Raw genomic sequence first — 20,617 nt, 5'->3', positions numbered from 1 at the left:
AGGCATTCCCTGCATTGGTAGCCATGCGCATGTATTTGTTTGGCCACACGTGCTCCAAACAAGCGATTGGAACTCTGAAACGAAACCCAGTACTAGACTTTCCGGAATTATCGACCATAATAAAACGTCATTGGGCCGGGTTCCATTATGACGGCATGCATGGTATATATTCCAATACAAATAAAGAATGACATAATGTGGCATTAGCCCAAAGTGAAGTAGCAATACAAATACAGACTCGAAATTTGGTTGCAAAATAATCTTATACCTTTACTATATCCACTAATTCTGCCAAACATATAATGCATTCCTGTATGGCCACTCATCCACACTGTAGTCCACAGTGTGTGGAACATTTAACATAACATACAGTTTAACTTATCGAGATATACTGACATTCTCAAGTCATATTGTAACAAAGTAATTCAATACTGTCAATGAAATAGATCATTTCAGCCTACCAAATTAAGTACGAAATGTCTCACAGTTGGAAAATCATCGGACCCCACCCGTACGGTAGTTTTTTACCGAGTGTAAATATGTCAATAGTTTCGGCAAGAGGAATGTTGGTAAATAGAGATTGTATATCAAAGCTAGCCATAACACAGTTGTTGAACGAGATGCTGGTTAGTTCCTTCACAAAGCTAAAAGAGTCTTTAACAGAATATTGATTATAAGTTATTGGTGACAATATGGGAACAAGGAATTTGGTCAGACTATAGTTGAAGGTGCCGAGGGCAGACAACATAGGGCATAAGGGACAATCATCCTTGTGTACCTTTGGTAGACCGTAGAGGATACCTGGTTTAGACCTGCTAACAAAGAGTTTTAAAAAGGAAGAGTCATTAATGAAGTAGGACAAGTACCGTATATGAAAAACAAAGAAGAACGCAATTAAATGTTTGCGGATCTTCAAACTACCATAACTTTGGAACCAGTGAAGATATTGAAGTGATTCAAGAGGCAGAGTGTTGAAGCATTGTTAGTGCAGATTTAATTGATAACTAGTGAAAGACATAATATGGTACTATATTGTATTCTGGGCATACCAGTGCTTGTTTGTCCTACTTCAGTTCTGTGCTTCCTCATACAGTATATAAATTTATTTAAGTAAAGCTCAATTCTATCTATATTTCCCAGTATACATGGAGAGAGATTGAGATACAAACAATATTAGAATTATGCTGTACTGTATATCATCATAAATAAAATATTTAAACTTATTTAATCATGCTTTAATAGATAAGCATGGAGCCATAAAAGACTTTTCTAACTGTTATGGCTTTAAAGAAGTTTCTGACGAAACCACTGATGATGATAGAGAATTTAATATAAAATGACAACAAATACAGTACTGTACTGTACTACTGTATAAATAAAAATTATCATCTGTATATGTGTGAACATTCAGTAGTTCACATGCGTACAGATCTTTTTTTTTTTTTTTACGGGGAATAGCCCACCTGAGCACAGGTCATCGACCCACAACGGGGCTTAGGGGGGCGAAAAAATAAGAGCAAAAGAAATGAAAAATAGTAAAGAAAAGGTCATATTAATGTACACCACGAAGATGCAGGAAAACCAGCTTTTTGAAGTGAGACAGATTGTATGAGTTTGGAAACACAGAAGAAGGCAGAGCATTCCACAGTTTGGCTGTGTGAGGAAAGAAGGATGCACTATAACGGGTTATTCTAGTGTGATCAACATCCACAGAGATACGGTGGGTACCTTGGCCAAATCCACCAAACATTGCCTGTTAAAGTACCTGTAAAAGAGAGTGAAGCAACATTGCGGCAAAGAAAAAGGGAAGGAAGATTATCAACTAAAGGAGGAGAGTCAATAAGATGAAATGCCTTTGATTCCACCCTATCTAACAGTTGGACAGAAGAAGAGCCACCCCAGTTATGAGAGCAGTACTCCAAGTTAGGACAAATGAATCCCTTATATACTTGAAGCAACTGCTCAGGAGTGAAGTAGCTACGGCATCTGTGCAGCATTCCCAGCTTTCGGGAGGCAGCTTTAGCAATGTTGTGGATGTGTGGTTTCCATGACATATTAGAGGAAATAGTGAGGTCTAGCATATCTATTTTAGAATTTGGTAGAATGATTGCATCCTGAAATGTGATTGGTGGGAGATCATCCAATTTGGAAAGTGTCATTGGTAAATACTGAGTTTTATTACTATTGAACTTAACCATGTTTCTACCTCCCCATTCGGAGATGGTGCACAGATCCGCGTTGATAGATGTAATGATACCAGCTCTAGAAACAGATTTAGTTTGAGAATTAGGGGGAAGGGAAAAATGTGAAGAAGAGAGAGGAGTAGAATCATCAGCATAAGAATGAATAGAATTAATCGTAGTGTGAAGTAAATCATTGATAAAAAGAAGGAAGAGAGTAGGTGAAAGAACAGAACCCTGTGGGACACCACTATTGGTAGAGAAAGAGCGAGAGATCAATCCGTCGACAACAACTGCCATGAATTGGTTCTCAAGGAAGCTAGAAATTAGAGAACAAAGTCGGGGAGAGAAACCATAAGAGGGAGGAAGTACAGTCAGAAGCAGTAACTGCTACCCACCCCTTGTAGCCAGACCCACAGCAAGTGAAGGTCTGGGTAGTTTTGGAACTATCATGGCAGGGGATGTTGCATTGTGTTAATGTCAGCCTACACAGAACCTGTGCAGCCCAAAACGTTAGAGAAATAAAGAAATCTAGCTGTTTCCTGTGTTTTTCCCATCAAATGTTACTGTAGTGGTACTGAGCTACACTCACCAACAACACTGGAGGTTTGCCACAACCCAAGGACACGACAACAGTAGGAGTGAAGACCTCAGATTCCCGACCCTTAGCACGCACCGCCATGTTCCATTCTTCGATCTCAGTGAGTGTATCTAAAACTGGATTGTTCCCCACCAAGCCACCATCAAGAAACTTCTCACTGGCACTGAAAAAAGAAAAGAAGAGAAAGAGTGTTCTAGAATTTTTATAAAAGACATCTACAGTGAGACCTCTATTTAACAGACTATATGGGAGAGTGTAGTCCATATATATCGAGGTTCATTCGATATGAAACCTCAACATAAATTATATGGGAGTGTAGTCCATTATATCAAGTTTTTGTTCGATGTGAAACACCCACATAAGACAAATAGGAGAGTGTAGACTGTTATATAGAAGTTTATTCAATATCAAACCTCCATATAATGGACTACAGGGGGTTATTTGGGAGACTACAGTCCATTAGATGTGAAACCTCCACATAACATACTATATATAAGAGACTACAGTTCATTACATCAAGGTCCATTAGATATGAAACCTGAATATAACAAACAACAGTATATGGGAGAGTGTACTATTATTATCAGGGTCCGTTAAATCTGAAACACACATATAACAGACTATACCCGTAAGATTGAAGTCCATTAAATGAAGGTTTTAAAAGTATCGGACATTAATTTCTGCTGCAAAGATTTTACATGTATATTTATCAACCATTACAGTCACCATAAAATGTCCCATTGCCTCTGAGTCTGCTTCATGAACCCCCAGTTTCAGACTCATGAATCCAAATTGGTATAGACACTGATGCATTATATTCTGGCCACAAATGCTTAAGATTCACAAGTCTGAGTCTCGACGGGGTTCTCGGTTCAGGAGGAGAGGCGATTGACAAGACTTTTGTGGGTGACTTGTACTCTAAGTGAATGTTAACACTTAAGTATGAGTGGGTTAAATTAATCATCATCTTCACAGGGTTACATTATAGTTCTTAGAGGGTTAAATTAAATTACATTTCTTTGAGGGTAAAATTATCATCTTCAAAGGTTAAACCATCATCCTCCAAGGGTTAAATCATCCTCAAAGGGTTAATCATTATTCCACTGGTAATGTGTACACTACTACACACAGACACCATTGTTCTTGACATTCACAAAGAAAGTACAGTATTGGGTTGTGTTACAATTAATTGAGTTGGGGAGCTTTTGGAAGTACAGTATAGTCTCGCTTTATGCGGACTTGGTTTACGCGTTTGGTCATTTACGCGGCACCTTGCCAGACCGACAATTTTTATTTACACGGTTCATTCCATAATTTGCGCGGGAAGCGGCGCAGGCAGGGTGCGCACAAGGTCGCCCAGTCAACAAAACATTCCCGAGTTCTTCACCCGCCACCCACCACAGCCGGCCCAAGTCAGTGATAGTGAGGATATGGACTTTGAAGGGTTTGACAAAGAGGCCCTGCAAGCCTCTGTGGTGGATAGTGATACAATTGATACAAGTGATACAGGTGAGGGCCAATAATCTGCCCTCTGCCTCGGAACCAGCCCCCCATCCCCGTGTGCCCAGCCATCTTTTCTACTAATGTAAAAGTTAAAAAACCTAATATTATTGATATTTCTCTTAAATATTAATTGTGTGTGCATACCATCATAAAATTAAGATGTTATTTTTACTACAACGTAGGTATTGTGTCGGAAAAAGTGTAGTTTGGGGGTCGGTCCAGTCTCTATTTCAATTAATCCCTTATGTTCTGTTATTTCGTTTACGCATTTCTCTTTTTACACGGACCTCCACGGGTTCAATTGACCGCGTAAATGAAGACTATACTGTACTGTATTTAAATGCCATATCTAGGTACAGTTGCCTCAGGTACTATTGTGTTTTACCCCTTGTGGCCTTTTTGAACATGTGGCCAACAATACATTTTTGGGGGTAATATTTGAGTGATATGTCCGTCACTAAGGAACAATTGGTGCAGAGCATTTCCGGGAATGAGATATTTCCAGGTAACGAGAACTCTCTCAAAGCCGGAAAAAAATCCCTCATCCTAGGAATTTTCCGGGCAATGGAAAAATATTCTCAGAAGTTTCAGAAATTGAGCACTACATCACCTCTCAAACACGGAAAAATATCCCCCATCCCCGGAATATTCCAGGTTCCGGAAAATTGTTCTTGGAATTTCTGGAAAATGCACCCAATTTTCATCTCTCAAACCCGGATAAATCTTCTCGGAATTTTCCAGAAAACGTGCCCCTCGAAAAGTCGTTCCCATAGCCGGAATTTTCCAGAAAATTCCGGCTATGGGAATGATTTTCCGAGAAAATTTCAATTCCGGCTATCGGAGAGTTCCGGGTTTGAGGGATTCGGCTAACGGAGATATTACTACTCAAGATTTGTGCTAAGCAATATGATAGATGTGATATCTGTAAAGAAAGTTCAACTATGATTCTGATGTTGCCACATGTTGGAAAAGGCCACTGAGGGGTGGAAAACTATACACGATCAAAACAGTATCAGTGCATATTTCACACGATGAAACAATCTGACACCACAGACGATGGATATTGCAAAAATGCTGTATATCACCTGCTAGCTAGTGACATTTCCTACTTTATCCATAATAAGTACAGTACTGTTATTATGTGCACACAGTACTGTTATTATGTGCACACAGTACTGTCATTATGTGCACTTTCAGAAAAAAATAGATTAACCTTGTGAACAATGTGTAGTGTGGTTCCTGTTGGTGGTTACATTATAGCTGTATTTTATTGATCATTTTGGAAATCATCGGACCCATGTGTTGATGGTTACACATATAATGGATTTGGTCTCATGCAGAATCTTACAGAAAAAACAAAAACATTCCGTGAACACTTTCAGAGCAAGACTCATGAGTACAACACATTAAATCATCACACAAAATGACTAGTTTAAAATAAAAAGAGAGAGGTGTTGCGGCTCATTGTTACTATACTATATACCTTTTGGTGGATGTATTCAAGGTTCTTTTACTGCTATCATCTTTCTTCACAGTCTTGCCACACCTAACAGGAAATAAGATTACTCTAAATTACTTGTTTTTTTAGTCTCTGATGATATAATAAGTTATATACAGTATAATAATATCTGTCCCCCCACCCCCAAAAAGAGAAAAAAAATTATTATTAAAAAATTTGTTGCCTACATAATGGTGTTGGTAAGCCTGAAACCACCAGTCCTGTGACAACATAAACATGAAGAGGATAACTAATAAAATGTTTGAGTCACCACAGGATGATTGGTTTCGGGCCAAGGTAGTTAGGACCTAATCTATCCAATCCTAACCTAATCTAATCCAACCTATCCTAACCTAATCTAACAGTGGCCCAAACTTCCACTCACCACTCTAGTTGTGGGCACAAAACCATGCTCGCATGTACACAGTGTCCAACCAGCCCATGACAGGCCCTCAATGGATGCCCAAATTTGATCTTTTAATACTTCATTATTTACAACTTACACTGGCTCTCAAACTCTCATACAAATAACATAACTTATGTACAAGATGCTCCTTCATTCCTTATTGCCTATTGCACTTCCTTTTGAGGTACAGACACTTCCCAAGTTACAGATTTCTGACTTTGCAGATAAACAAATCAGAGTACTGTACTGTCCTCATATCTGAGAGTTGGCAACCACAGTCCTCCACTCTAAATGTTATCGGGCAGTTTTTACCAATCTCTGAGGAACCAGTTTTTAATTTCATTCACCTATCCTAGTCTCTGCCTTCCCCTGGCCCTCTTACCCTCAACTTCGCTCATAATGCAAACAAATCACTGGAGGTGCATCTGATGCATGTGTATGCTGACAACCACACAGGAAAAAAAGAAAACACAAAGTTCCCAAGCGCTTTCGTGTAATTCACGTCTTCAGGGGTGAGTACAGACTAAGGAGTAGTTACAAACAAGGCAAATATATACAGGAAAGGAGAGTGAGATCAAGTTCTGTTATTATCCCCTCATCCCTAATTATATGAACAAAGTATCTCATTTGCAGATACTTTCATAAATCCCATGCTTTTTTTTTTTTTTGACCCCCAGTGTATATACGTATATCTTTCTTTCCTATGTTTCTATTGCTAGTACAGTATATATAACTTTAATTAATTGATAAAAAATGCATTGATAAATCTGGGAATATGTGACAGTTTCAGAGTAGACAAAAAATGGAAATAAACCGTGGACAACAACAGGTCAGCAGTTAAAGGAAATAAGAAAAAGGATGTTTTGCAGGACATATTTTGTGAGTGAGAGGTTTGAGTCAAGTTAACTGTGGCTCTATAGTTTATCTCAGTGCCTGTTGTCTGAGTGAGAGGTTTGAGTCAAGTTAACTGTGGCTCTATAGTTTATCTCAGTGCCTGTTGTCTGAGTGAGAGGTTTGAGTCAAGTTAACTGTGGCTCTATAGTTTATCTCAGTGCCTGTTGTCTGAGTGAGAGGTTTGAGTCAAGTTAACTGTGGCTCTATAGTTTATCTTGGTGCCTGTTGACTCACAATAGTTTTTCAAAGCACTGCAAGACTAAGGTTTAAAGCCACTTGCATGAAATCTGTGTTGCTCTGGTGAGTAGCTGTTAAATGCAGACAAATTTACAATATTCTGGCACGGCAGTGTTCCTCCCTCCCTCAGAATGCTGCTGGGGAGCTGATCCAGAGTGGTACAGTAACCGACAAAATACTCTCGACACATCTGGTAGCATCTGGCAACAAATTGCTAAAAGAATCAATCACATGGTACAGACCAATCACAAGATGGTACTGACCAATCACAAGATGGCCTTTTACATCCATGCTTTACCAACACTGGGGATACTCTAAGGTGGTACGACCCACATAGTATAAGGTGTAGCCAGATGCTACCAGGCGTGACAAAAGTATTTGGTTGGTGACAGTACAGTATCTAAACAAGTATCTGCCAGGATGGGTCATATGAATTATGAAATGATACATGCAACTCGTAATGTCTCAGGAGGGTTGGTATGCCTGGCTCTGTGGCATAGTACATTTGGTAACTGAACATCATATTAATTACTCCAAAATAAATACACATTACATTACTTATGTTAAACTATATACCGAAGTAAATGCCTGCCCCAATATCTATCATCCGTGGTCTCATAATGTTTCACCCATTGTGTGGACAGATATTTGTTGAGATACTGTACATAACATTGAAGTGAACTTACTGAAGCAACTGTAGGTCTCAAAAGAAGTTTGAAATAAAGAAAGAAAACTGTGGATTACTCTGCCAAGAAACTGTTTCTTGTGCAATGTTGAAATCCATGTTTAGTTTGTCACTGTATTATAAGTTATCATTATTATTTTAGTACATGTCACACTTGACGTTAAAAAAAAATTATTGCATAAATTTTCTTGAAATTTATTTATTTATTTTTTATCATATTCGCCACTTATCAGCTCACTAGCCATTTGGGCGGTCTATCCAGTGTTAGTACCAGAGGAAACCGGGGACCGGGAAACCTGTGGGAGTGTTTGGTAGGGAGTCACGTGTGTCCTGGGCGAGGCTCGAACCCTTGACATGTTGATGAGAGTTATGCACGTTACCACAGTACCACCATCACTCTTACCGCTGTACAACCAACAGATATGGGGAGAGCAAATATGAATAGACAGACTTCTTACTACACAAGGATGGATCTATAGAACACTGTGCTTAGCTCTGAAAGTTTAAACAATACCTGAAATAAGTGGGGGCAGCTCCAGAACAGCGAGCAGCGAGCCACATCTTTTGTGTATCGGGCCGTTGTGTGGTCATGAAGACATTGTTTTCTTGTATACCTGAAATTATAGGTAAGCCTCATTCCATTGAAACCTCTATTTAACAGACTATATCGAGAGGAATATCTGTTATATCAAGGGTCCGTTAGATGTAGCACCATCATCAAATGAACAATGTAGATTTTAAAGCCTGTTATAACAAGGGTTCATAAGATGCAAAACCTCCCATCTAATGGATTATGTGAAGAGACAACTCCATTACGTATATCGGGGTCCGTTAGATGTGAAATCTCCATCTAAGAAACAATGTAGATGTGAAACCTCCATCTAACGAATGAACGATATAGGTATGAAAGTCCGTTATATCGAGGGTTCATTAGATGAGAAACCCCCATGTAACGGAGAGAGAAGTCCATCATATAGATATTTCACTGTAACAGAGAAAATAATAAGATAAATAAGGCAAATAACTCATAACAGAAGGTGGGGTAACTGGGCCACTCTTGGAAATGTTTTTTTTTTTTTAAAGTCCAATATTTGTTTTTTTCAAAGGCCATTTTTAATGTCAATAAACTGACTCCATTTAATAGAGATTTAAAAAAAAATTAAGAATTTTAAACAATGTTGTACAGTACTGCAAAAAGCAAGTCTAAAAAAATTACATATTCCAAGTAGGAAAATGCTAAGGCCTGTTGGTCAATTATCTAAACAAGTTGGAGATATTTACTTTTATAGATTCTAAGTTATTTTCAGGACTTTAAAACAAAACTCTTCCGGTTACCCCGCCTTATGTTAACATAATAAATCATAAACTCACCTAAGACACTCATCGGAGACTCGTAGTTACGGAATAGATGTAAATCGGGTGGAAGTCTGTCGGCCAGAGTGGACGTCACCATGACACGAGGAGACTTGATGCTGCTCATCATTGTGTCTTCACCAAACTCCTTCATCAGTATTTCCTCCAGAGGTCCGGCCTCATAAGGTCGTCCACCGACAAAAACCTTTTCCTTCAGGTTATAATACAGTGACTGTACATCTTGCACAGATTTTCCTGTGAAAAAATTGATTGACTGTGGTCATAACATCACTGAAAATGCAACAGCTTAGGCCATATGCCGCAGATATAAGCTTACAAGGTTAAAGAAAATAATAATTCAAAGTAATAAAACATCCTGTAATAAGAAAAAAAAAGTTTGTACAATACTGTATGTACACCTGCCACAAAAAAGTTCTCAAACAGCTAGGCCGACAGATTTCAGAATGAGCACCATAGCTCGTGTCATCTCAGAATGGTTGGAGTACCTGATTGCAAAGTGACTCAATATTTCATAATAATATATGTTGCTCGTCTTTATAATATTTACAGGTGTAAAGAAGTATTACAATTTACAATAAAACTTCCTCAGAGACCGATGTTCAGATTTCTTATTCGTTTTGCTATTGTATGACCCTTAGAGTATTAGACAACTTTTTGTGGTGGATGTACAAATATGTGACTTCATTTTAATGGACTATAAGAGAGAAGGTTGGAATTTGGTTAGATTGGGCTTGGGATTATATAAGAACTTTCTTCTGACGGACTACCTGTACAGTATATGTACTGGTTATTCCGTCAGATCGAAGCACGTTATATGGGGATGTTACCGTATGAATACATTAAAAACAAACAATAAATAGTGAATTCAGAGGAATAAAAACCTGACCATTTTTGCTCGTGTGAGAACTGAACTCTTAAGCAACAATTCCTACACCATCACTCTCAATCTACAGTCAATACTTGTGTGAGAAGGAACTATTAACCCTTGTGTAGTGGAGATACTCTACAAACCGAGACTGACAGAAGGACAGACAGATATACGAAAAGAAGAACAGACAAACAGATATGTGAACAGGACAGACAGAGATATGCAAACAGAAGGTCAGACAGACAGACAGACAGATACATGAACAAACAGGCCACACAGACAAATGGTAACTTTTCACATACCACTAAATGAAATAGAAGTTGCAACTACGATTTTTAATGTGTTATGAATGAATGTGACCTTCAGTAGTTTCTGAGATAAGCCCCCCCCATCTCCGAATCTAGAGATTTCCTATAAAAATCAAGGTAAAAATTATTCAAAACATATAAAAAACCATAGGGAAAACAGTTTTGAATTTAACCTAACCAACCAACCAAACCTAACCTAACCTAACCTAACCAGGGGGGGGGGCCTCCACCGTTGTTTGATGTTCTGGATGTGTACCGCCACATACACGATAAAATGTTAAATATCTCGCTAAGATGTAATTTGTGCCAGAAATGCCATTGATGAAAAGTGTCTTAGAATTGTCAAAATTACTGATTACAACTATAAAATTTCTGCGATTCGTTTAGTTGCAACAAGTGAAATAATACTAGACAGATATCCAAACAGGTCAGACAGACTGATATCCAAACAGGTCAGACAGACAGATTTACAAACAGAAGGACAGACAGACATATGTAAACAAAAGGACAAACAGACTGATATATGAACAGAAGGTGAAACAGATAACAGTGGGGTATGCTATAACGAACAGATCCTACTACGAATATTCCTATAACGAACGGTTTTACCTATAAAATTGAGAATGCTATAACGAACGAAACTCCTACAACGAACATAATTTAATTTTTTTTTTTTCTAATTTATTGTTTTATTATTACAAATATTAATGATATTCTTTATTTCAGGGGTTTAGATGCATATTTATGCACTTTTTTACAATTTTTACAATTTTATATTATATTTTTCAGTGTTAAGTGGTTGTATTTGGGGGCCTGGAACGGATTAATCCTATAACAAACGAATGCTATAACGAACAAGGTTCTAGAACCAATTAGATTCGTTATAGCATACCCCACTGTATGAACAGGACAAACAAATATGGGAACAAAAGAACAAACAGACAGATATATGAACAGGACAGAGATATATGAACAGAAGGATGGACAGACAGACCAATATGTGAACAGGACAGACAGACAGACAGATATATGAACAGGACAGACAGACAGACAGACCAATATGTGAACAGGACAGACAGACAGATATGTAACAGGACAGACAGACAGATATGTGAACAGACAGACAGACAGATATGTGAACAGGACAGACAGACAGATATGTAAACAGGACAGACAGACAGATATGTGAACAGGACAGACAGACAGATATGTGAACAAGACAGACAGACAGATATGTGAACAGGACAGATAGACAGATATAAAGACAGACAGGTATGTAGACAGACATAAACAGAAAGAGTGTGTAACAGCCTGGTTTACTATCTGTAACCTCTCACCTAACCTATCTTTACCGAACCTAACCTATCTTAACCTAACCTATCTTTATCTAACCTAACCTATCTTTACCTAACCAAAGCCAACCTAACCTCACCAAACCTAACCTCTCACTCACTTATCTGCTGCTCATATACTCTCACCTCACCTCACCTCACCTCACCTCACCTCACCTCATCTCATCTCATCTCATCTCATCTCACCTAACCTAACCTAACCTCACCTAACCTCACCAATACCTAAACCAAACCAAGCCAACCTAACCTAACCCATCTTTACCTAACCTAACCTCTCACTCATTCATCTACTGCTTGTAACCTAACTTCTCACTCACTCACTCACCTGCTGCCTGTAAGCTCTCACCTGAACACAGCATAAGAGCCAGGAAGCCGCCTGTGCTAGTGCCCGATATCCAGTCAAAACACTCCCTAATGGGTTTGCCCAACATCTCTTGAATGACAAATAACATCTGTGTCATCACCAGCCCTTTGATTCCTCCGCCGTCCAGACAAAGTACTCGGCCCGTTCGCTGTGAGTTGCTGCAGTTGGTTACTTGCCACCTGAAGAAGATATATAAAATAATTATCCACTGTATACAGTATATATGTGCAACCCAGCACCATGATGGGAGAAGTGACATTTTTAAAAACTGCAAGAAAATCGCATCGAAAGTTGTGCTACAGTAAGACAAAGATGGTACAGTACTAGAAAATGAGACACATTGCCAGAATAATATCAGAACACAATCTCAATTCCAGTTATTAGAGATTTCCATTACTGTGAGATACTAATATGAAACATATTAAAAAACTCTTAGTACTTCTTCACAAATTAAGTTGAACATAGAAAATAAACACCTTTGCCAGCTTTGTCAGCTAACCTTGGTCAAGCTGTCTAACTGTTTACCATTGTTGTTACCTGCACTGTCTCTGTACACAGTAGACAATCATTTTACCATGCTTGAATGGCGGTTCACTTGCATGGTTAAACCATATGCATGGTTGGGGTCCTCCCAGGAGAAAAAATTGAGATAAAGAGCTTCTAACACAACTATATGCAAGGGTTGTATATCACCACCACTATCATTCTATCCCTGATTGTTTTGTGGCTAACCATAATACCATTCAGGCATATACAGGTGTGCCCAATTACCCTGCTTACAAATATTTATGACACTTGATACACTTGAAATTTTGGTATTTATAATAAATACAGTAGCTGCATCAAATGCCATAAACATTTATGTACAGCATAAGCAAATTAATTTCTCCAATCACAGTCCTCGTGGCTGGCTGGCTGGCCACCCACTGCAAAGTTGCCACATTTTTTATTTCACTTACAGTAGTATATCTACCAAATAACTCAATAAAATGGTGCAAATAAAAATTGAAAACTTAACAGATGATAAAAATGATGTGTGTGTGTGTGAATAATATTAATTTGCCAAGCCAACCTATATAAAGTAATATATTACCATACATTAAAGTGTGTGGACTGAACAGCTGACTCACCCTCCATGTGGTCGTGTGTGACATCAGCGATGGAATATATGGTGGTCAAACTCAAGGTCCAGTCTAGGAATTACTCTTCGTATGCATTTTGAGTTAAATTATCATACATTTTTCACAGTGGTTCAACATAATTTGTTCAGGGGTGTTGGTGGTACAGCAGTAACGCACGTAACTCTCACCAATATGTCAAGGGTTCAAACCTCAGCCCGGACAGATGTGAGAAGCTACGTTTGGATGCATAGCCCAGGAGAAGTGGCGGGTGGAATTTGGATAAAAGGAAATGCACTGTAGACTAAATAAGGCTGATGACATTGGATTTACCATAAAATTGAAGCCGTTGGGGAGGTTGTTGGGTCAGTACTGCAGGAGCCAATTTTTCCAGGGAGTTCTGAATTGTAATTTGTGAGGCTAAACCAGTACCAATGAGTGGCAAAACTCAAGATCCTACTGCATGCGATAGTACACTACCAGATGAAAGCGAGTATCCTAGATCAGCATATGACAATGGAGAGTGAGACACTGTGCGGTCATAACCATCACTTGCCCGCCAATTTAAGGTAAAACCCTGGGTCGATAAATGATCGGCGGTAAAATGATCGTATACTGCACTCTACTTCCGTGGCTTATGCACTGTACACTGTACTGTAGTACCTACATTGTCTATATTCATGGTGAATTGTATACCTGTATAGTTTATATACATGCTTATCCATTTCTAAACCTGTAAGTAAATTTTACTGAATAAATTATAATATAATTATGATGTTCGTGCAGACTGTACTGTACTGTGAAACAAGTCATACATACATAAAACAGAGCAAACATTTGGGCTACAGTTAGGCTAGGTAAAAGGTTAAGTCCTAACCACCCTGGCCAGAATCTCCTACATTCACAAAAAACACACCGTCCAAGTACTTGCCGAATAGACTCTGCTATCTGTGCACTTGAGAGTTGTTCATCCATAATCCAGCGCGACCGAAGTAGAGGTTTTTCATAGAGAGGAACACCATTAAAATTACCCTCATCCAGACATCCATCAGAACAGGCAGATAACGTAACTTGACATCTGTAAATATAAAAATGAATCCATAAACAAATAATAATAATTACTGGGACAGTTTATGTAATTAAGATTACAGTAAACCTTTTCAATAAAGTATTGTTTAAATCCTTTCAATAAGGTACATTAAAATCTTTCAAAAAAGTGATGGATACAGTACAGTCAACCCTCGCTTTACGCGTTTCCACATTTACGCGGTACCCTGCCAAAACCGGAATGCTAACTTTCCGCGGTGCGTGTACCCCTTTACGCGGAGAGCGGCTGGCGAGCCGCGCCATTTTTGGATCCAAACCTCCCGCCATCTCTCCCGCCCTCACCCGCCATGTTGTGTAAGTGGCGCGAGTAGGTTGCGCAGTGTGTGTCTTTGTTGCGTTATCAGTGACGTCATATGACGTATCGGACTGTGATTGGGCCATGCATCCTTTCCTCCCTCCGCTGCTAGCTGTGATTGGTTTAAAGTAATATGACGTGTCCACCCGCGGGAGGGAGGGAGGAAAGACGACGCTTGACCTAGCCGCGGCAGTTTCATCCCTCCAGGCCACACCGTGTATACGTGAATCCATTGTTCTGTAAAATGGCTTCCGCCGGACCACCGCCCCCAGAGAGAAACCTTTCCTTACCTGGACCCAGCCGCCCTAAGCCAAAGAAGACACGACGTTCCTTAAGCTACGAAATTAAGTATAAGATCATACAAGAGTTGAAGAAAGGAACAAGACAGGTTGATCTCACGCGCCAGCATGGTGTTAACGAGTCTACGATCAGGACAATTAAGAAGGATGCAGCCAAGATAAAGGAGCACATGAACATCACAAAGTCTACAGGTGCTTCTATGATCAAGTATTGCCACAACCAAGTGCTTCTCAAGACGGAGAAATTACTTGTGAGCTACTTGGTGCGTCAGGCGCGACGGAACATGGCGGTGGACACGCGCTCAGTTAAGGAGTACGCACGTGAACTGTATGCTGCAGTGTCACGAAAGATGGGAATTACAGAGCCCAAACCCTTTAATGCTTCCTCTGGGTGGTTACAGAAGTTTAAGATGCGGAACAAGATCACCAATATAAACATTGGTGGTGAAGAAGCTAGTGCTGACCGTGTTGCGGCTAGGGAATTTCCTCCATTTTTACGTGAGATTATGGAGGAAGGACAGTACACCGACGACCAGGTGTTTAACATGGACGAATCTGGTCTTTTTTGGAAAAAACTACCTTCCAAAACCTTCGTTGTGAAGAATGCCAGCAAGTGTCGGGGCCGGAAGTTGCAGAAGGAGCGCATCACTGTCCTGTTTACCACCAATGCCTCCGGTACCTGTAAGCTCAAGTTATCGGTGATCCACACAGCACGCAAGCCGCACGCCTACAAGAGCATGGACATGACCAAGCTAAATGTCCACTGGCTAACCGCACGTAAGACGTGGATGTTCTCTACACTGTCCCTCTCCTGGTTTGATGACCGTTTCGTTCCCGATGTGAAGAAATTCTGTGAGCAACAGAATGTGCCATTCAAGATTTTGTTGCTGCTGGACAACGCACCAGGACACTCGCCCCTACTGTTAGATCGTCACCCCAACGTAAAAGTGGTCTTCCTTTCTCCCAACACTACGTCTATATTACTATATTACAGCCCATGGACCAAGAGTTAATCTGTAATGTAAAAGCTGCATTCTCTACTAAAAAATTCAAGCTCCTGAATCGACTACACCAACACCAAGGAAGAGTTGCGTAACCTGAGTGACACCAACACCGATAGCAAGAGCGAAGACGACGAGGATCAACAGTTGGCAGAGCAAGAAGTACTTTTAAAACAATTCTGGAGAACATTCAACGTCAAGAAAGCTGTGGACTTCTTGGTGGAGGCATGGGATCAGCTGTCTGTAGCAACTGTTCGTCACGCATGGAGACATGTGTTGCAAGGCATTCCGGCTGTTAGGCCGGGTGGTCGTATGTCCGGGTGGTCGTAAGTCGAGTAGGTCATAAGTCGAGGAGTACCTGTATTTTTAATTCTGCAGTTAAGTTAGGTGGAATTTAGCCTATTGGAGACGGCATCAGGGGTATTCATTAGCTTGCGTCTTATATACCATAAAATACGGTAACAATATTCTCAAAACTTGCCTAGACTATATACCTGGTTGCCTAATAGCCACCCAACAGAGGTGGCCAAGCCAAGGGAAGTACGGCCAGTGTCCTGTGTAGGATCCCTCCAGTGTTCATAATAATTTTGTCACATGTTATTTTGAAACACCTTAATGCTGATTTAAAAAACAAGTAAGTTTCTCTTATAGCAAAATGATATTAAATAGCAATGGGAATAAACAAAATAGGCCTATTAAGATAAAAATAGGTAAAATTACAATCAAATAGTGCAAAATAAGGATTTATACCATTTTGCCAGAACATCCAGTTTCTAGTTTTTTTAGTTGATGGTACAAGCCTCACCCCTTATTACAGGCCATTGGCTCATATACTGTATAATATGCGATAATATTGATATATGGACAAATAAAAATTCATATATAACTGCTAAGGATACCTAGTTCTGGCTCATTTTAATGCTGAATTTAATGTATATAAAAATATTTACTGTTGAAATCACAAACAAATTCACATTTTTGGAGGAAGGCAGCGCTTCTTAGTCTAGTACCATCAGATTAAAAAAACCTATAGTCACAAGTAACAAAACTAACTTGCCTTTTCGCCCCAACAGTATGCAGTAAATAAATAACTCTGTCTCTCTCCGAGGCTTTGATCTTGTCGTCCAATTTACATGAGGCAGCCAAATGTCTGGGTGTCTCCCCCTTATTGTTCACAGCATTGATTTCTCCTCTAAACACAATAAACGCCTGTAAGAGAAAGGTGACATATTAAACTTAACCCTTCGTTATACACTGAAACCTCCATATAACAGACTTTGCTCTCCATATAATCAATTTGATGGGGGTTTCGTATTTAAAGGACCTTTAATATAATGGACTTTCTGTCCATATACTGTGGTATGTTAAATGCCATTATGTAGTCACTTGTTTAATATACTGAATAACTTTCTATGATATACTGAACTATAATATGACTAAAAACTATAGATAAAACTTAATTTCTTCCACATTCTGTCTTCAATAATCATTGCATATTAATATTAACAGTATGTGTACAAGATGGGTGAGAAATAAACAACATATTTTAAATTTAGCTGTAAAATAAAACAAAAAATAATAATGTTATTATTCTTTTTCATTTTAGAGGAAGAGTCGACTACTAAGTCCATTGGCCTCTCCCCCTTAACTAAGAACCCCACAAAGATTCAGATTCATAAATCCAAAGAAGTAAAGTGATGCAATATTCTGTCCATAAATGCTTCAGGTTCATGAGTCTGAATCGCTCGGGTTCATGATTCAGGAGGAGAGGTGAACAGACTTTTAGTAGTCGACTGTACAGTATCCTATTTTAACTGTACTCTGTACTTGAATTATAATGTTCAATTTCCATGTCATATTATCCTATTATGCTTATAATATTGCCCCTATTTTATTTCTTATTTTTCAGTGAACATTTACAACAGATAAATTATTTACAACACTTTTGACTATAATATGAGAAAATACTATAGTAATCCTTGTTGATGTTACCTGAACTAAAGTGGTAGAGCACTGGGCAGCTGCCAGGTGTAGTGGGGTGGTACCTTCCAAGTCAGCACAGTTGGCTGTGGCTCCCCGACACAACAGCGTCACTATACACTGTATTCTATTCCTTAAAACCTGAAAATACAGAGGAATCAAAGTTAAACAAAGATTACTAAATAAAACTATACAGTGAGACCTCTATTTTAACGGACTACATGATGAGGAAATTCCATTATATCGAGGGTCAATTAGAAGTGAAACTGGATGGGTACCGAGAGGTTAGGATTTGTGTAGAGGTACAGTAGGTGCCGATATGGTTTGGGCATGTGGAGAGTAAGCTTCTCCAATCCTAACCTAACCTAGCAACAAGCACTAAAATATCTGCAGAAATTAAATGTGTGTCATCTGAAAATTAAAGACTCAAGAGACAGCAGTTTGTCCTATGAAGCTACATGTATCTGGTACCCTGTCACTGATGCACTGCAGAAGCCAAGATACAATTAGATTTTTTTAATTCCTATGTGGTTTCTCTATAATAAACCTAGTTACCTCCCTCTGGTTACAAAAAAGTTTATTTGTTTTTACTTGAAAAGCTTGATAATGAGGTCTAAAATCATGTGAGATGGTTAGAATGTGGCAACTCAAGTCTCGTGTTAGCTGAATCGTAGGAATTATTGTGTAGCATTTCCATTTCCATGGGAACCAGCCCCAGTGTTTTAAATCCAACGTTACCACAATCTCCGCATGACCTGGGAGACATATCATCTTGAATTTATTTTATACCACTTTATTTTATTATTTCCACCTTTTTTTATACTAGACTTGTGATTATATAATGCTGTGGTGTCATGGTTGTTTTTTAACTTGTATTTTCGGGTCGCTATACCTAACTTTATTTATTTTTACTCAGTTACATGCACACACCATCCTACATACATATTGTGAAAAAAGTAAAAGAAATAATTGTCCTACATACACCTTGAATGCCTTTCTCTTTTGTTGGATCACAAGTATGGCTTTCGCCAGGCGAGATCTACTGGTGATCTGTTCTCCTACTGCACCCATCTTTGGTCATCCTCTCTTAGGGATTATGGGGAAACTTTTGTCATGGCCCTTGACATCTCCGAAGAATTTGACAGGGTATGGCACAAGTCTTTACTTTCTAAACTTCACTCTTATGGTTTCTCTCCCCCACTTTGTTCTCTAATTTCTAGCTTCCTTGAGAACCGATCCATGGCAGTTTTTGTCGAGGGATGAATCTCTCGCTCTTTCTCTACCAATAGTGGTGTCCCACAGGGTTCTGTTCTTTCACCTACCCTGTACTCTCTTCCTTCTTGTTATCAATGATTTACTTCACATTACAACTAATTCTATCCATTCTTACGCTGATGATTCTACTCTTATACTGTGCTATTCTTCACATTTTTCCATTCCCCCCTAATTCTCTGTTTCTAGAGCTGATATCATTTCATCTATCATTGCGGATCTGTGCAGCATCTCCTAATGGGGAGGTAGAAATTTTGTTAAATTCAATAGTAATAAAGCACAGTACAGTGACCCCTCGTTTAACGAACACCTCGGTTAACGTAATTTCGATTAACGAACTGCCTTTCATAAGGATCTTCAATTCGGTTAACGAAAAAAATTCGGTTAACGAAGTTCTTACGAACCGACCTCAACATGTTTTAAATATATTAAAGTTTCATTTCACCTACTAGAACATGTAATGGAGTTTGGTTGAGAGAGTTCCTGAGGTCTGAGTCACAGCCCATGTCAAGACACAAGTCCATTAGCTCTCTTGTCTTAACCCAATGCAATAAACTTCCGCCTTTGTGCAGGTCCTGTGAAATAAAATAAGTCATGTATGATCATCTCGGAGGAGTAGTGCACTTACTTATGTTTAAGTCAATTAATTATTATATTTATGTATTAAAACTGCATACTCTTTTATCAACTGTATTTAGCATAAAGTACAGACATTCTCTCTCTCTCTCTCTCTCTCTCTCTCATATATATATATATATATATATATATATATATATATATATATATATATATATATATATATATATATATATATATATATATATATATATATATATATATATATATATATATATATATATATATATATATATATATATATATATATATATATATATATATATATATATATATATATATATATATATATATATATATATATATATATATATATATATATATATATATATGAGAGAGAGAGTGTGCGCGTGGAAGTGAACAAAATTTTGGAGGAGTGGATATTGCCGGCAATGCAAGAGATTGTTTGTGTGACTGATTGATGGCAACGTGCACCATGTAAATAAAGTTCTGGGATTAAGGATGACACAATAACTCTAAGTGTTTTGTCATAGAAGACTGATCTCCAATATAATACTAGAGTAATATAATTTTATAGATGTTCATAATCTCATCTGGTTTCTGGTAGGTACAGGTATAAAGTACTGTAGGTACTATTACAGTCTAATATTAGTTTAGAATCATTGTGTACATAAACAC

General features: G+C 38.5%; 1 protein-coding gene across 6 annotated transcripts in view; it reads right to left on the bottom strand.

Annotated features, from left to right (window-relative positions):
- Nucleotides 1–20,617, bottom strand: part of LOC121871842 (85/88 kDa calcium-independent phospholipase A2-like) — a 43,699-nt gene that overhangs the window by 8,424 nt on the left and 14,658 nt on the right. For 2 of the 6 annotated variants that reach the window (XM_042374378.1, XM_042374377.1), the window contains 9 exons: nt 19,792–19,917; nt 18,083–18,211; nt 17,148–17,299; nt 14,320–14,466; nt 12,232–12,449; nt 9,376–9,612; nt 8,519–8,618; nt 5,768–5,830; nt 2,773–2,944 (listed from right to left, as the gene is read on the bottom strand). In XM_042374378.1, coding sequence (XP_042230312.1) covers nt 2,773–2,944; nt 5,768–5,830; nt 8,519–8,618; nt 9,376–9,612; nt 12,232–12,449; nt 14,320–14,466; nt 17,148–17,299; nt 18,083–18,211; nt 19,792–19,917 — 1,344 coding nt within the window. Of the gene's footprint in view, nt 1–778; nt 816–2,772; nt 2,945–5,767; nt 5,831–8,518; nt 8,619–9,375; nt 9,613–12,231; nt 12,450–14,319; nt 14,467–17,147; nt 17,300–18,082; nt 18,212–19,791; nt 19,918–20,617 lie in introns of all 6 variants that reach the window. The other 4 variants (XM_042374381.1, XM_042374379.1, XM_042374380.1 and 1 more) reach the window with 4 other exon arrangements.

Source organism: Homarus americanus, unplaced genomic scaffold (genome assembly GCF_018991925.1).
Source record: "Homarus americanus isolate GMGI-L3 unplaced genomic scaffold, GMGI_Hamer_2.0 scaffold39675, whole genome shotgun sequence".
Taxonomy (NCBI): domain Eukaryota; kingdom Metazoa; phylum Arthropoda; class Malacostraca; order Decapoda; family Nephropidae; genus Homarus; species Homarus americanus.
Note: the sequence above shows the minus strand (reverse complement) of the source record. Positions and strands in the feature narration are given on the sequence as shown.